This window comes from Lampetra fluviatilis, chromosome 10 (genome assembly GCF_964198595.1).
Source record: "Lampetra fluviatilis chromosome 10, kcLamFluv1.1, whole genome shotgun sequence".
Lineage (NCBI taxonomy): Eukaryota > Metazoa > Chordata > Hyperoartia > Petromyzontiformes > Petromyzontidae > Lampetra > Lampetra fluviatilis.
The window spans coordinates 11,337,820-11,352,428 of NC_136284.1; the positions used below are offsets into that span (position 1 = coordinate 11,337,820).

Here is a 14,609-nt window from a genome sequence, read left to right on the forward strand (position 1 = left end):
CCCCACCCTGCCCACCTCTGTCCACACTCAGCAGTCGACATGGGTACACACCACAGTCAGTCCATCGGCATGTCGCGAGTGGTGGGGTAAAGTGCGGGCAGTCTCACCTCAGTCAAGACACCTGGCCCACGTGGAAGAGTAGGCCAAATACAATACCCTCCAGATGGGCTCGTTGGAGCTCTCTCTCTGGAAATTGCGGTGCGGCAACTTTACCGTTTATTTATAAATGGACCTTTTCAACTGAGTCGCACCACGTTTTCGAGTAAGGTAGGCACTGTATTTTGCCAATACAGTCCCTACCTTGCTGCGTAAGTTTGCGCTTTAGCGAGTAATTACAACGAGGATAACATTCCACGCACGATGATGGGATAACTCGAGTTCAATCCGTTCAGATCGGCCAGAACCCTTATTTAATTCTACCTCTGTCTACAGTGTAGGCTACACACAACTTACTATGTTCGAAAAACATACTGAACTTGTATTTCTCTATAGTACGAGTAGAGAGAGAGAAAAAAATGGAAAGCTGTAATTTTCATGCTCACAATCCTAGACTCGGAGCACTTCAAGTAATGTGCCTTTTAAAGTATTAAAATGGCAAAATAAAAATATGTTTTGTGCTGTTGTACATACATTGTACAGTATATATAACTCTAGGATTTAAATAATATTCTGGCGAAAAAATCACGTGAGTCGGAGCACATATTGAAACGTTAGAGCAATCGTGAATCACCGCATCAGTCTGCTGCATTCGTGACTTCCACTTTGTCGGTGTCGCTATGTCACGTGTCCGCGACTTCTTCCGCAGCTTCAATTCAACTCGCCCGTTCGTTTTGTTTCTCGGAAAACCCCGTGACCCAGCGAGTTTCTGCGGCAACGGACCTGCAGCAGCCACTAACAACGAATGACAACAACACATTCTGTGACAATAAACTAAATAGGTGATGGAATAAACTGCCGTCTATTTAGTTTCCACCAGCTGTAGTTATTCTTTAACAATGCAGTTTGTCGAACATTTTGTTGTAACCATGACATTCCATAGTCACCCATTCCCTGCTATATTCAACACATTATTTCTACGTTAAAATATGTTTAAGGTTTTTTTTTTTAAACAGCTGCCCGAAAGGGAGGAAGCCAAAGAGCCGCAGATTGCCGACCCCTGAGCTAGCGAGATGGATCGCTGCATCGAGAGGCCGTGAGAGTTGGCGAATACGTGGGGGAAGTCTTCATATAGCAGTGGAGAGATCGCGAATGATCACTGTCGAGTCCATCTTCATTTACCAGAGCGCAACCTTTATGAAATACGTTTTCTTGAATTTTGTGCGCAGAAATTTTTCGTCTTAAAAAAATTTCGTTCTAAAATTTGCTGTCAGTCTCCTGCCAAACACTTTAAAATGGATGATTCCCGTAATCAGTGAAGTCATGTTCCTCCCGTGGAGCGTGACGCTAAAGCCAATCGAAAAGTGGGTAAATCCCACTACCTGTCACTAAATATAGTTGCTGCTGCTGATGATGAAATATATATATCACACATCGCATTGTTCTCAACTCTCCGGGGAGATGGCGCAATGCAATCAGCTTGTGTACAGATGCTGGCTAGGTGGGTTATTACATCACAGCATCGTGAGATATGGTTACGACGTGGGGATTCCTAAATCCAGTAGTGGATTGAGGATTATGATAATCAGGGCTAACAATCTCATGGGACATTATCCAGAGCCTCTAACTCCCAATCCACTGGACCACCCACGACCCCCCGACAGCGAAGGGTGTGGGGAGGGATATTTTCGAAAACTTCATCCTTAGCCAGCTCTGGCTGAAATGAAGTCCTGATGATGATTGTGCCTATACAGACGAGATTAGCAGATAATGTCTCCTTCATATATCTGTCTGTCCATATAAAAACAAAAAAAACCATTGGCCTCACAGCCTTCTTGGAATAAATACAGCCCTGGGAGCCGATGGGGTTTTGTAAAAAAAAAATCCTGTATAAATTTTACACGTGGCTAGACAAATACATGCTTATCTATATGCTGTGCCGATTTATACAGGACTTGGTGTTGCAAAGCAGGCGCGTGATCAGACTGCGCAACCAGGATGTGTGTGGCTCCGGCGAGACGGCGTGGGAGAGCGTGAGCCCGGGCGGTTCTCACCCCGGGGTCGATCCGCATCCGCTGGTACGAACCAGGGTCTCCGTCAGTTGCCAGCGCACTCATTGCAACACCGCAGACACCGACCGCACTGCCCTGAGCCAGCCGCCAGCGCAGAGTGACTCCAAGCCATCCTAAGAGTTACGCCCAGAGGGCCATCACCCACTCGTTTTCTGGGAATTTCCATATTTAGTACCCGTTGAGATCGTGGTGTAAGTGACTACATTATCAGCTCGGGGGGGGGGGGGGGGTGCTGCAATCGATCAGGTTGGGCCCCCCAGATATTTGATTTGTCTTGCGCGGCCGCACCGAGGCGATTAGAAATCGCGTCTCCTCTTGCCTCATCACGTCATCGTTACGCTTCGCGGTCTCGAACATTTAACGCTGTCGGGGCGCGCTCCGTCTTCACGAAATAAGCCGGTGTCGTTCTTTTACACTGCCCTTGAAAACACATCTCATGGCGGCTGTCAAGGTGGGCCCCAACTCGTAGCTTTGGCCACCAGGCGGGGGTGGGGGGGGGAGGCAAGGCACCACCTCTGCCCCATGTTCGTGTCGCTACTGCGTTGGGACAAAGGATCCCTGGTTATGGTGGAATGGGGTGTTGGGCGCACGCGTGACAATGCGAGCGCTCGCCAAGTGAAGAAGCGGGCGAATCGGGAAGAGCACGCCTAGCGGAGGAGGTCGCAACTCTCCAAGTGATCGTCACTCTTTCATAGCTGTCAACCCCTTATCAGTGCCGACCTTATCACAGACCAATCCAGACCTTGTTGGTCACTCCGTGCCCCTTATAAATCTCAATGTTCATCCTACAAAAGTCCCATCACGAGGGAGAAACACAAACAAAGATACTTTTTTGCCCGTTTTGAAACGGCTGTACGCCGTCTGGACCTGAAAACTGAATTTCTCAGGACAAGAATACGGCTAAACCATATGGGTTGACAGGTGTGCTCTTTACAAGGCGTACGTCTATACGGCTGATTGCATACAGTGCATCCTACAATGTGTACATATATCGCAAATCAACGGCCACCCTCGTTTTTAACATTGCCTTATAAATAAACAACTATACGTGGTAATATATTTATAGTATTTACCCTACTAAAATGATAGGGAGACAAAAACGCATTTAATTTAAAACCCTACACACGTCCCCTACTATTCTCAATGTACGTATTAAATATTGAATTATATTCGATCTGGAAATATTGAACAATCACTTTCACAATGCACATTGAATCACCTGTTGAGAAGGTAAGTCGAAATGAGTGTGGTATCTATTCACGGATCACCGAGTATATTGGCCTTACGTTTTTTTTTTAGCAATATCCCTTCTGGCAATAGTTACTCATATGAATAATAAATAGTACACACACAGTACACACACAGTACACGCACAGTACACACAGTACACAAACAGTACACAAATAGTACACAAACAGTACACGCAGTGTTGTCCCACGTCCGACCGCATAGCCGCACTACGAGTGGATTCAAACGGCACACTGCGAATTTTGTGTACAGAAGAAATGTGTTTAGCGGCATACACGCGAAATTGCAAAAACCGAACGGGCATAAAGCGAGGGGAAAACCTGCGTGTGTATACATATATATACCGTTTCCTATACTTAAGTAGGATATTACATCCTACTTATTATATACAGTGTGTATCCTACTTGAGTTTCTCAAAATGTGTAAACTGCAAATCGCATGAATGTACATGTTTGACGCTCCTTCAACTTTCTTGAAATTGTGATTTAAAAAAAACATAAAATAAACAAAAAAAACTACGACGTTTCGATCGCAACACAGGCACCTAATGACGACCGCTTGTGTTGCGATCGAAACGTCGTAGTTTTTTTGTTTTATTTTGATTCATTTGAACCTAACTACGTGACTTTACCGAAAGAGCCAAAGAATATTAATTCCTGCAGTCACGAAAGCTTTAAGTCGAGGTTGCAACGAATGTTCGCTTCAAATGAACTTACAATGACATGCAACCCTAGAGTTACATTTCTCTGAATATAACCACTGCGACTAATCACCTTTTAACAGCTAGAAAACCCCCTTTCCCCATCGTTCATGATTCATCGTGTTTAGCAATGACATCGATCGGAGTTCGCGCTCACCATGCCTGTGACCGGGTGTAATTCAAGACTCGCATTTGCTCAGCGCATTCTTTGTTAAGATGTGATTTTACCATTTGTTCTTCATATGTACCGCTTTAATTTAAGATGTCAATGAGAACATATTTAATGGTGCAGTTCGATTTTTTACATGTGATTTATATTAACCTGTTGATTATGATATACTTTCGAATGTACTATTTAATGCATTTCTATGTCTAGGATGATTCTTGACACAGGCGTAATAGCAAGCCTCGGCAATCAATTTTAGACATAAAATTAGATTTCACAATTTTCTCAAAAGACCACAGCCAGATGAGTGAACGATTGTTATTCTTTTATTATTATGATCAAAGTCAAAATTCTCTATCAGGGTTTCTTGCACAGCAGAAAGATATTCTCTCCACAGGCAAGATACAGCATCTGTTTGCATTTGTCACTTGTTCAGGGTTTGCTGAACTAGAACAGTTGCACAACATCAACTCCCGATTCACTAACTTTAACCCAAATGGTTTGTGTGACACGGCCCGGCCAATGGCCACTTTCAGGCCGGTGCTGAGTGTGCCGCACAGGGACAGCTGACACTGGGGATGCCCTTTAAATGTTTGAGATGGTGGTGTCAGAAGCTTTGAGCGCTGACGATTTTAAGTGCCATATAAATGCAAAGATGCATTGCTTATCGACTACGTATTGCCCAGAGAAATGGCAATTGTCTATTCTCAATCCTATTCACGTGTCATAAATCAGTAAATGCCATATCTGCAAGAATTACGATATCTTGTTTCATTAAAGGTCATTTCATTAAGAATATATTTCATTACGACGCTTGTATGTTGCGTTTTAAAAAGCTCAGAAGACTTTAAGCGTAGGGCAACATTCGGGTGCCATTCATAATCAACGTTTTTGGGTTAGATCGCGTTATTTATAAATGTGTAGTAACCCTCCACCACCCGACACGGCCAATCAGCAAAAAAAGTGTCACGTTGACAAATAACGCGATCTAACCCAAAAACGTTGATTATTATTAATAATATTGATCGCGAAAGTCTACGTGTTAAACTGATTCGGGTGCCACTCAAAAATGCAGTTTGTTATTTTCAAAATCGGACCTCTTGGTTTGTATAAAATTTGCCAGTTAAACCGAAGCTACTGGAAGATTAAGATAACATCCCTGAATATATACTGGTTGCTCAATGATGCCTTCGACTCGACAACACGGGTCGTGGTATTAGGTTATATACTCAGAGAATTAGACAGGATCGTGAACAACCCGTGAATACGCACAGATTAGAATGACACTCAGAAATTGACTTTTATCTCAAAGGTAACAACATTTTGAGGATGTGATCCCAGAAAAGTGAGACTTAACTTATTTTTTCCATTTAAATATTGAGTCGCACCATAGGTTACATGTTTAAGCAGGTCATCGTTATACGGTACTTTAGCATAGCATTCGCTCTTAACGGGCTCATGCATAAATCATACTCCAGGACGTGTTTATGTTAAACAGAACGCCACCGCAAGTTGGTAACGTAATTATCTCACTGCACGTGCTCATAAATACCACGTCAGCCCAATCGATGCCGAAAACCGAGTCTGTACATGTCTCCAAACAACGCGCTTCTGAACATACAACTTATTTCTGAATTCGCAATTGACAACCGCGTCACTGTCAGATTTTTTTGTTGTTAAATCCCCTCTATAAATCTGCGACCGAATTCAGCTTGCTTCTGTTCAGACGCGAGGTACGTTGCAAGCCACTGCCAGTTGCCGTATCACTGTGCTACAAATCGGGAAACAAGAGCAAGCCATCATGCAGTCCTCGAGCTCATCCTATTCCGGTGGCATGAGCAGCAGCAGCGGCGTAGGCACAGGAGGCTCAATGTTTGCACAAGGCGGTGGTGGCGGTGGTGGTGGCATGAGCAGTATCAGCGGCGTAGGCTCAGGAGGATCCATGTTTGCACAAGGCGGCGGTGGTGGCGGTGGTGGTGGCATGAGCAGCTTTTATAGCGGAGGGGGATCCATGTCCAGCGGGGGCATCTACGGCACGGGGAGTGGTGCCAGGGGTGGTGCAGGATTTTTGGGAAGTGGGTTAGGAGGAGTCCTTGGGACGGGGGGAGGTCTCGGGTATTCCAGGTCCTTTGGGGCTTCTGGATTAGGAGGGGGGGCTGGCGGCACGTACGGGGTGCCGGGCGGCATCAGCGGGGGGCCGCTCTCTGCTTTCGGCGCGGGTGGCGGAATGTCCCAGCTGGGCATGGGCCACGGCACCGTGGTTGGTGGCCAACTCATGGGGCCCTCCGGCGGCGGCGGGGGCGTGTACATGGGTCCCACGGGCGGCATGTACATGGGGCCGGGGGGTGTGAGCAGCCCGGCCGGCTTTCCCAGCAGCCCGGCTTTCAGCATCGGCAGAGCCATCACTCAGGGCGGGTTCCACAGCACGGTGAATAACCTGATGAAGACCATTGCGCCCATGGTCAACCGCCTCACCGAGAAGGGCATCCTGAACAACCTCAACACGCGCCTGGTGGGCTACGTGGAGAAGGTGCGCCAGTTGACCATCGAGAACGCGATGCTCGAGGCGCAGCTCAAGGCCATGACCGGCAGCAGCCCCGTGATGCCAGACCCCTCCATCACGGTGGACAACTACGAGGTGACCGTCACCGAGATGCTCAAGAATATCAACGTGTTCACCATGGAGCGTGTCCACCTGGAGATCGAGGTGGACAACCTGAGGGTCGCCGCCGAGGAGATCAAGTCGAAGTCGGTTTGCGCTCTTTTGTTTGCACGTGACGCGTGTTTGGTCGCCGTGCCGTCGTGTTTTGTTTTCTCTCTACATTACAAAGAAGGGCTGCTGTTCTCAAAGCGTTACGTTGCAAATTGTTTGAGCGACGATCATGCACGGAGTGAGGATTAATGAGGATCATCAGCGGCGTCGTCGTCGTCGTCGTCAAATTTCGCGTCCAGTCTGAAGCCAGAACACACAAATATAGTGGTGCATTATTCAGTGTGTTCACTAACAACCAAGTGTATCTTCATCACATTATTATAACCCATGCAACGTGTGCTTCTCATGGCGATCTTAAGCGAACAACTTAAAGATAGATTGTTCGATTTTAGTTACTGTTTTTATATGTTTAATAACAATACGCGACACGGCACATCGGAAGGTGCAGGGTGCCAGGGTGCAGTGTGCGTGGGGAGTTTTGAGAGCCCCTGGGTTTAAACCCTCGCCGATAAAGTGAGCGGCCCCACTGACTTGGCTCTCAGGTGTGTGGCTCTCAGGTGAGCAGCTCCCAGGTGTGCAGCTCGCTGGTGCAACTGGGCCAGGGCCCAACGAGCCGGAGGGGGGTGAAGATGCCAAATTATAAATAGGGGGAGCGGTGGGGGAATCGGGATGGGGCCCAATTTAATTCGTTGCACCGGTACCCAACCCACCCACGCTCCACTTGCTCAGGCACACGGCCGCGTAATCTCAAAGTTAAGAAACCAATAACCTCACAAACCACATGGCACAAACAACATATACTTCAACACCGACCTCGCAGGAAATAAAGCAACGTGTAGCTGCCGTAAACACATTTATCGTAAAGGGACACGTGGTTTTCCAAAAAAAAGAAATAACCTTCAATTCACAAGTGTCAATACAGAATTTGTGTGTGTGTATGTATACGCACAATGTATCACCTGTTATCATAATACCATTGTTGTGTCCAGGTATGAATTTGAGGCTGGCGTGAAATTCCAACTGGAAACGGACATCAGCAACATGAAACGGGTTTGTGTGCGCGCGTGACATCGGTGACATCGGCAACGTGGCACATGTTGGCTTCATATTCTTAGGTTTTTTCGGTAAAATCACGTAGGTAAAAAGTTAAAATTAATAAAAGTAAAATAAAAATAAAAATCACGACGTTTCGGAGGCAACACAAGCTTCCGTCTTCAGGTGGAACCGTTACTTTTATAAATTTTATTAATTTTCATTTTTTACCTACGTGACTTTACCGAAAAAACCTAAGAATATGAATCCTTGCAGTCACGAAAGCTTCAAATCTAGAACATGTTGCCTTCATTGTGACATTGTCGACGCTTGGGGTCACCGTGCAGCCTCACGGCTCCGGCGCTTTCATCGCACGGGCCTGACATTGTGGGGAAGCGTTGAGTTGGGGCACTAACTTTCCGTTGAACACGTTGGCTTTCGCGATCAATACTCTCCAACACACCGACGGTGCTGTGCTAGAAACGAATTGGCACGTTTTGTTTACGTGACAAACCTAACATAGTTGGCTGTGTCGGGTGGTGGCGGGTTTAACGACACATTTACATTTATGCGATCTAACCCAAAAATAAGCGATATTATGCTCTAATTTTCCGTCCATGTTCCCACAAAGGACCTTGACGCTGCCCAGGAAATGAAGAGCGACCTGACGAGCAAGTACTCCATTCTGCAGGAAGACTTGACCTTCCACAACACGATTCACAAAGAAGTATATCACCCATTACGCGCATGCATTTTAGTAGGGCCAGTTCACTTGAGCGAGATGGCGTGTAAGGCATTCGTCACAGACTGCACGTAACGTCAAATGCATGCCCTGCATAATTAAGGAGAATCAGAAACTTTATTTCGACTGGAGGTATCCGATGAGCTATAAAGCACTTTTTTCCATAGATGTCCTGTATGGACGGGTCTTACATGCAGGACGTGCATTTCGATTCGTCATCATCAATCATTTTCTATCCACTGCTGGAAGTAGGACTCCCCCCACACCATCATCATCCCTCAAGATTATACACTACATACTTATTCACATGCATACATAATACAACTATGTATCATCGTAGTCGATGAGCTTAATTATCAGAGGATGTGTACAGGACCATACCGCGACAAACGTATATCCTGCCTTCCGATTGAAGCAGATTGCTTTCAACGCCAGCCAATCTCGCTTATATGTATAACCCGAGGCTGTTAACGATTCTGAAAGAACCCGCTGCAACGAAGGGCTCGCTCGACCGACGACAAACTGGTGGTTGCCAATGTTCGACGCGCAGGAAATGGTGAAACTGTCGGCCAAGTACGGCAAGTACGCGACCACACACAGCAGCATGATCGAGGTGGACAGCGGCAAGTCCATCAACTTGATGGATGCGCTGAGCACGCTTCGTAACGAATACGAGACGGCGGCGCAGCGCAACCGCGAAGAGGCGGACGCTTACTGCACCAGCAAGGTAACGACGCCGCTGCTCTGGTCCATCTCTGCACGGGCCAGCAACGGAGAGACGCAAAAACGCCCCCCACCAATGTTAGAAAAACCCGCGTCTCTCCAGTGAGTGGCAGGGTGGTGTGTGGGTGGGTGGGTGGGTCAGTCGGCGGTGGGGGTCCAGGTTGGGGAGGGGGGCTGTGATTGCCCCCTCTCCCGGAACTGAAATTTGGTATTTTATTGATAATTACCAAAGAAAATACGTTGATTATTATTTTTAAACATTTTTGGGCCCTTCTTGGTTCTTTTATTTTATTATGTTTTATTTGTATTATTGTACTACTTCCCTTCTACGTGACTTTACCGAAAGAACCAAGCAGATGAATCCCTGCAGTCACGAAAGCTTTAAATCGAAAATTTTGGGCCCTATTTTAGAAATGAAACTTGAAATTTTAAGACTGCCCCCCCTCCTTCCCATCCCCTCCTCCTCCACCCAGACGATGAGAATCACTTTCTCGATCTTCCTCTGCTGGTGGTGCTGACCCATTGCGGACATCGCTCATTCATTTTTTATTTATAATCTCTTAGATGAAAGACGAGTCAAGGGAGAGTGATGTAGTCACGTCAGAGAAATGTAGACAAAAGAGAAAGGTGATGAGAGTAAAACGAGGTCCGGGGAAGACAGACGTGTAGTGCGATGAGAGGCGGAGGCAAGATAAAATATGGATTTAAATGAGAGACAATACAGGGATGACATGTAATTTTTTTCTCTGTGTTTTGCAAGGCTTTGAATTAGAGCTGACATTTGTTATACTTATATTTTTTTCATGAATCTGGGGCACACTGAGGTGCTTAAGGGGCAATGTGTATTAGTTTATGACTTGTGCGACCACTGCACATCACTTTATGCAACTTGATTTAACTGGTGACACTTCACGCCAATGTTGTTCCCACAATAATATCCCTGCTCTTGTAGTTATGCATCACGCTCACACAACTATAAAAGGCAGAACTTGTTTTAGAAAAAATATAATTTTGGACAGCAGAAACTGGCACTGAAATAACGTAACTCGTGTGGATGCAATAAACGCTATCTAAATACAACATTGTCAAAACATACCAGCTGATAGCTAGTTAATTTCAGCAAAGCCTTTTTTGATGACACGATCCTTAACATCTCACTGGTGGTTCTGGAGGATAAGATACAAGAGGATCGGAACTTTGCCTAATGTACAAGTAGATTTGCTCACACGTGTGATGAAATCATCTGAAATGTACGCTCACGGTTGCTGTGCGCCCCTTGCTCCAACAGATTGAGCAAATTCAGCAGCAAACAACACAGACGAGCGAACAACTCACGACCATAACGACAGACATGACGACGCTGCAGAATGAAATCGAAGACTTAAGTGTGGAATATCACAAGCACATCAATGTGGTACGGTATTGTCTGCAGCTGTTCAATGAGCACATTTCCATGCGGAGTCTGTCACCACACACACTTCACTCCCCACGAACTTTTCACGAACCCCGATGCCTTCATTGATACTCTGTTTTCATTCATCCATTCTCTGTTCAACGATCACACAGAACATGCCTCTTCATCCTTATTTTCTTGTGCTGCTCGACTTTGCATCTCCATCCCATCGACCATTTTCAAAGGTTCCGGAAATCTTGTTTAATTCAAGGGATGTGTTAGTTATTGCGTGTTCTATTGGCGTTAAGTTGCTAAGCGCTGTGTGACAGACAGGCTTTTGTCAATGTATTCAGCATGAGTGAAAATCGCTGAGTATCTGCCTGGTTCAAACGAGCATGGGACACTGCTCATCTCTGTTGGAGGCCCTGAGCCAGTGATGGAAATTCCACATTTCCAATGTGGGGCCGGTCTTCTCATGAAGTGACACTTCATTTTTCAAGCCTGGAGTAATGATCGGTTGATTAGACCACAAGCATTGACAACCTTTAATACAAATATAGAAGAACAAAAACCCTTGTAAAATAACAGCGATACAAAAGAGCCAATAACAAATTCAATGCAGGATGTTTAAGTCGAATTTGTTCCTTATAAAACAATTCACACCCCCCCCACCGCGTATGTCCATCCGGCAGTATAAATGGGTCGTCGTTCGATTGGCAGGTGGCGCGTGGTGGGGTAACTGTGTCGGTAACTCCCACCTCTTCCAAGAACGCAGGCGCTGCTGCCAGCAGTGATGAGAGCAAGACATTGTAGGGCTGATATCATTTTGCTGCTATAAATTTCCACATGACAAGCCACTTTGTTGAGCTATCATTTGTGACCAGGTCGCGTCTGCAAAACGAGTTAATACCTCAGTGGGCTTTACCTGGTATTATGGTGATAGTTTCGTTTTATTTAGATGTTTTTGGGTGCTTTGTTCAGAGGTGGGACAAAGTCATTGTTATGCAAGTCCAAGTCGAGTCGCAAGTCATCAAATTCATGACTCGAGTCTGACTCGAGTCCAAGTCACATGACTCGAGTCCACATCTCATAGGTGGGACAAAGTCATTGTTATGCAAGTCCAAGTCGAGTCGCAAGTCATCAAATTCATGACTCGAGTCTGACTCGAGTCCAAGTCACATGACTCGAGTCCACATCTCATAGGTGGGACAAAGTCATTGTTATGCAAGTCCAAGTCGAGTCGCAAGTCATCAAATTCATGACTCGAGTCTGACTCGAGTCCAAGTCACATGACTCGAGTCCACATCTCATAGGTGGGACAAAGTCATTGTTATGCAAGTCCAAGTCGAGTCGCAAGTCATCAAATTCATGACTCGAGTCTGACTCGAGTCCAAGTCACATGACTCGAGTCCACACCTCTGGCTTTGTTTACCTTTCTTGTACTTTGCTTTACTGTCGCGTTTTTGTATTGCTTGTTGTGGTAACGTTCTTACCCGCCCCTACTGGACACCTGTGAAAAATAGCATGAAAGCTCACCGGATTCCTCCTCCAGTAGAAACAAATATTCAGATTTTGTATTTTTCCTCCTTCTGTAAAAAAAAAAAATCCAGAACCAAACGCTGCAGTCGACACTGCAGGAGTACCAGTTTCACTCCACCACGAGCGTCACGGACGTGCAGAACCTCATCGTATCACTCGAGCAGGAGATCGAGGCGTCGCACGTGGCGCTCCAGAACCAGCTCGTCAACTACCAGGAGCTGCTGGACGTCAAGACGGCGCTCGACACCGAGATCCAGACCTACCGGCGCTTGCTGGAGGGCGAGGAGGCCATGTGAGTCACGCGTCGCCAAACGTATTTCTTCCCCCGACGCTCGCTGTTCACGAGGCTGCACTGAAGGTCTCATGAGTGCGGTGGATTTTGAGAACATCGTCGCCGTCATCACCTTCCAGGTCATAAATTGGCCAGGGGAATTGTTTCGCTCCAATTAAATTTTTAACCCGGCATACTCATAGCCTAACACAGTGTCGCATGGCCCTTTCATTCTCACATCGCATTCAGCCAGGCAGGGTCGTTTAAAACATTAAAGTGCAGCCTGTAAACACTGCCCACATTGCCGTTCTCAAGAGGGGGATTTGCCTTTGCAAGCCGAGTTTGTCCTACTCCTTCACACTGTCTCGACTCTAAGAGGAGTCGAAGACTATGATACAATCATTTAATTGCATTGTCCTGTGCACCGCTGAAATATCCTTTCCAAATCATGCACCCAGGCTCCTAAATGTCGGGTCCGACAAGAGCATGAGCGCGGGCTCCACCGTTCTTTCAAGCGGGGCAAGCACCACCTTCATCTCTGGCGGCGGCGGCGGAGGAGGAATCTTTTCCAGCAAGTCGGCAACGATACCTTCACCAGCGCTGCTGACGGGTGGTGGAGTGACCGCCCTCGCCGGCGGTGGCGGCACGGTTCTTGCTAGCGGAGGTGGCGGCGGCGTTGCCATGCTTGCTGGTGGCACTGGTGCCGTCGTCGCTGGCGCAGGTGGCGTTGGTGGCACGACTGTCATCTCTGGTGGCGAAGTCACCTCGAGCAGCAGCAGCATGAGCATGAGCAGCAGCCAGCAGCAGCAGCAGCAGCAGCAGGTCGTCACCGGCATGACCGTGATCGAGGGTGGCAATGCCATGCTCTCAGGCGGCACCGTCGGTGAGGGAGGAATGGTGATGGCTGGTGCCGATGGAAGAGGGGCAGCAACCATGATGTCCGCAGGCGGCATGAGCAGCGGTGCGCAGTTCCAGCAGGCAAGCGCAGGAGCTATCATCGGAGGCACCGGCATCGCTGGCGGAAGTAAGTTACGAGCAGACTATCAGACGGCACGACGCTAATTGACGTTTGCTTGGTTTCACGCGAGAGCGATAATACGGAATGGCACGAAGCACGTTGAGCTCATGTCATGAAAATAATTAAGAGCACATATTCCTACTGTTCTGGTTACTTAGAAAGGCAACAGTGGAATATGCAAACAATGAACACCACTGCATCAGATTTACATGATGACGCACTGGTTCCTACGGTATGAACATGCGATGGTGCATATATCATTGTGCCGAGGTCACAGGTTTTGCTGAGGTCAGCCATGCTGATAGAAGCTGCAGACCATCAAAATCTGACGTTCTCCCTTGTCTTACAGGAACCATCATTATTGATGAGTAAAGATTGCTGGAGCACATTACAGGTGATTAGGTGATATGCCGACATGATTTTTTTATAATATCATACACACATCGATTTGCACACAATAAGACATGTACAGTATGTTTGTTATTCATTGGTTCCCTAGGTCACATGCATAACATATACACTTTGTTCTTTCTTACAGCTTTAATTGTGCTGGTGGCGGGAAGGTGCTATGGATGGGCAGGAAAACCTCATGCAGCAGAGTTGGCCAGCTCACGTGCCATCGCACCAATACACAGCTTAACGCTAAGATTATGCATTAATAAACGTTACGGGAAACGATCGTTGTGCTTTTGTCTGCGTGCTTTTTTTCCTTCTTCTTCACTAAAACAAAATGAGGTCAAGCGTGCACGCACATAGACCACATCCTGAACAGCGTATCTGATGACTAGGTCAACACTTTAAAATAAAAAAGTCTGTTTTTGCAGAATCCGAGGGCACACAAAGGTTGGGACAAAAGTGCATGAACTCGCTGACCCATACCGTTATTTGAAATGATG

General features: G+C 46.7%; 1 protein-coding gene across 1 annotated transcript in view; it reads left to right on the forward strand.

Moving 5' to 3' along the window:
- Positions 1-14,386, forward strand: part of LOC144934494 (uncharacterized) — a 36,808-nt gene extending 22,422 nt beyond the window's left edge. The window contains exons 9-18 of the mRNA XM_078860312.1: positions 2,069-2,174; positions 5,994-7,030; positions 7,985-8,045; positions 8,659-8,754; positions 9,320-9,496; positions 10,781-10,906; positions 12,496-12,716; positions 13,154-13,719; positions 14,063-14,107; positions 14,252-14,386. Coding sequence (XP_078716438.1) covers positions 2,069-2,174; positions 5,994-7,030; positions 7,985-8,045; positions 8,659-8,754; positions 9,320-9,496; positions 10,781-10,906; positions 12,496-12,716; positions 13,154-13,719; positions 14,063-14,085 — 2,413 coding nt within the window. The 3' untranslated portion in view covers positions 14,086-14,107; positions 14,252-14,386. The remainder of the gene's footprint in view (positions 1-2,068; positions 2,175-5,993; positions 7,031-7,984; positions 8,046-8,658; positions 8,755-9,319; positions 9,497-10,780; positions 10,907-12,495; positions 12,717-13,153; positions 13,720-14,062; positions 14,108-14,251) is intronic.
- Positions 14,387-14,609: the final 223 nt, after the last annotated feature.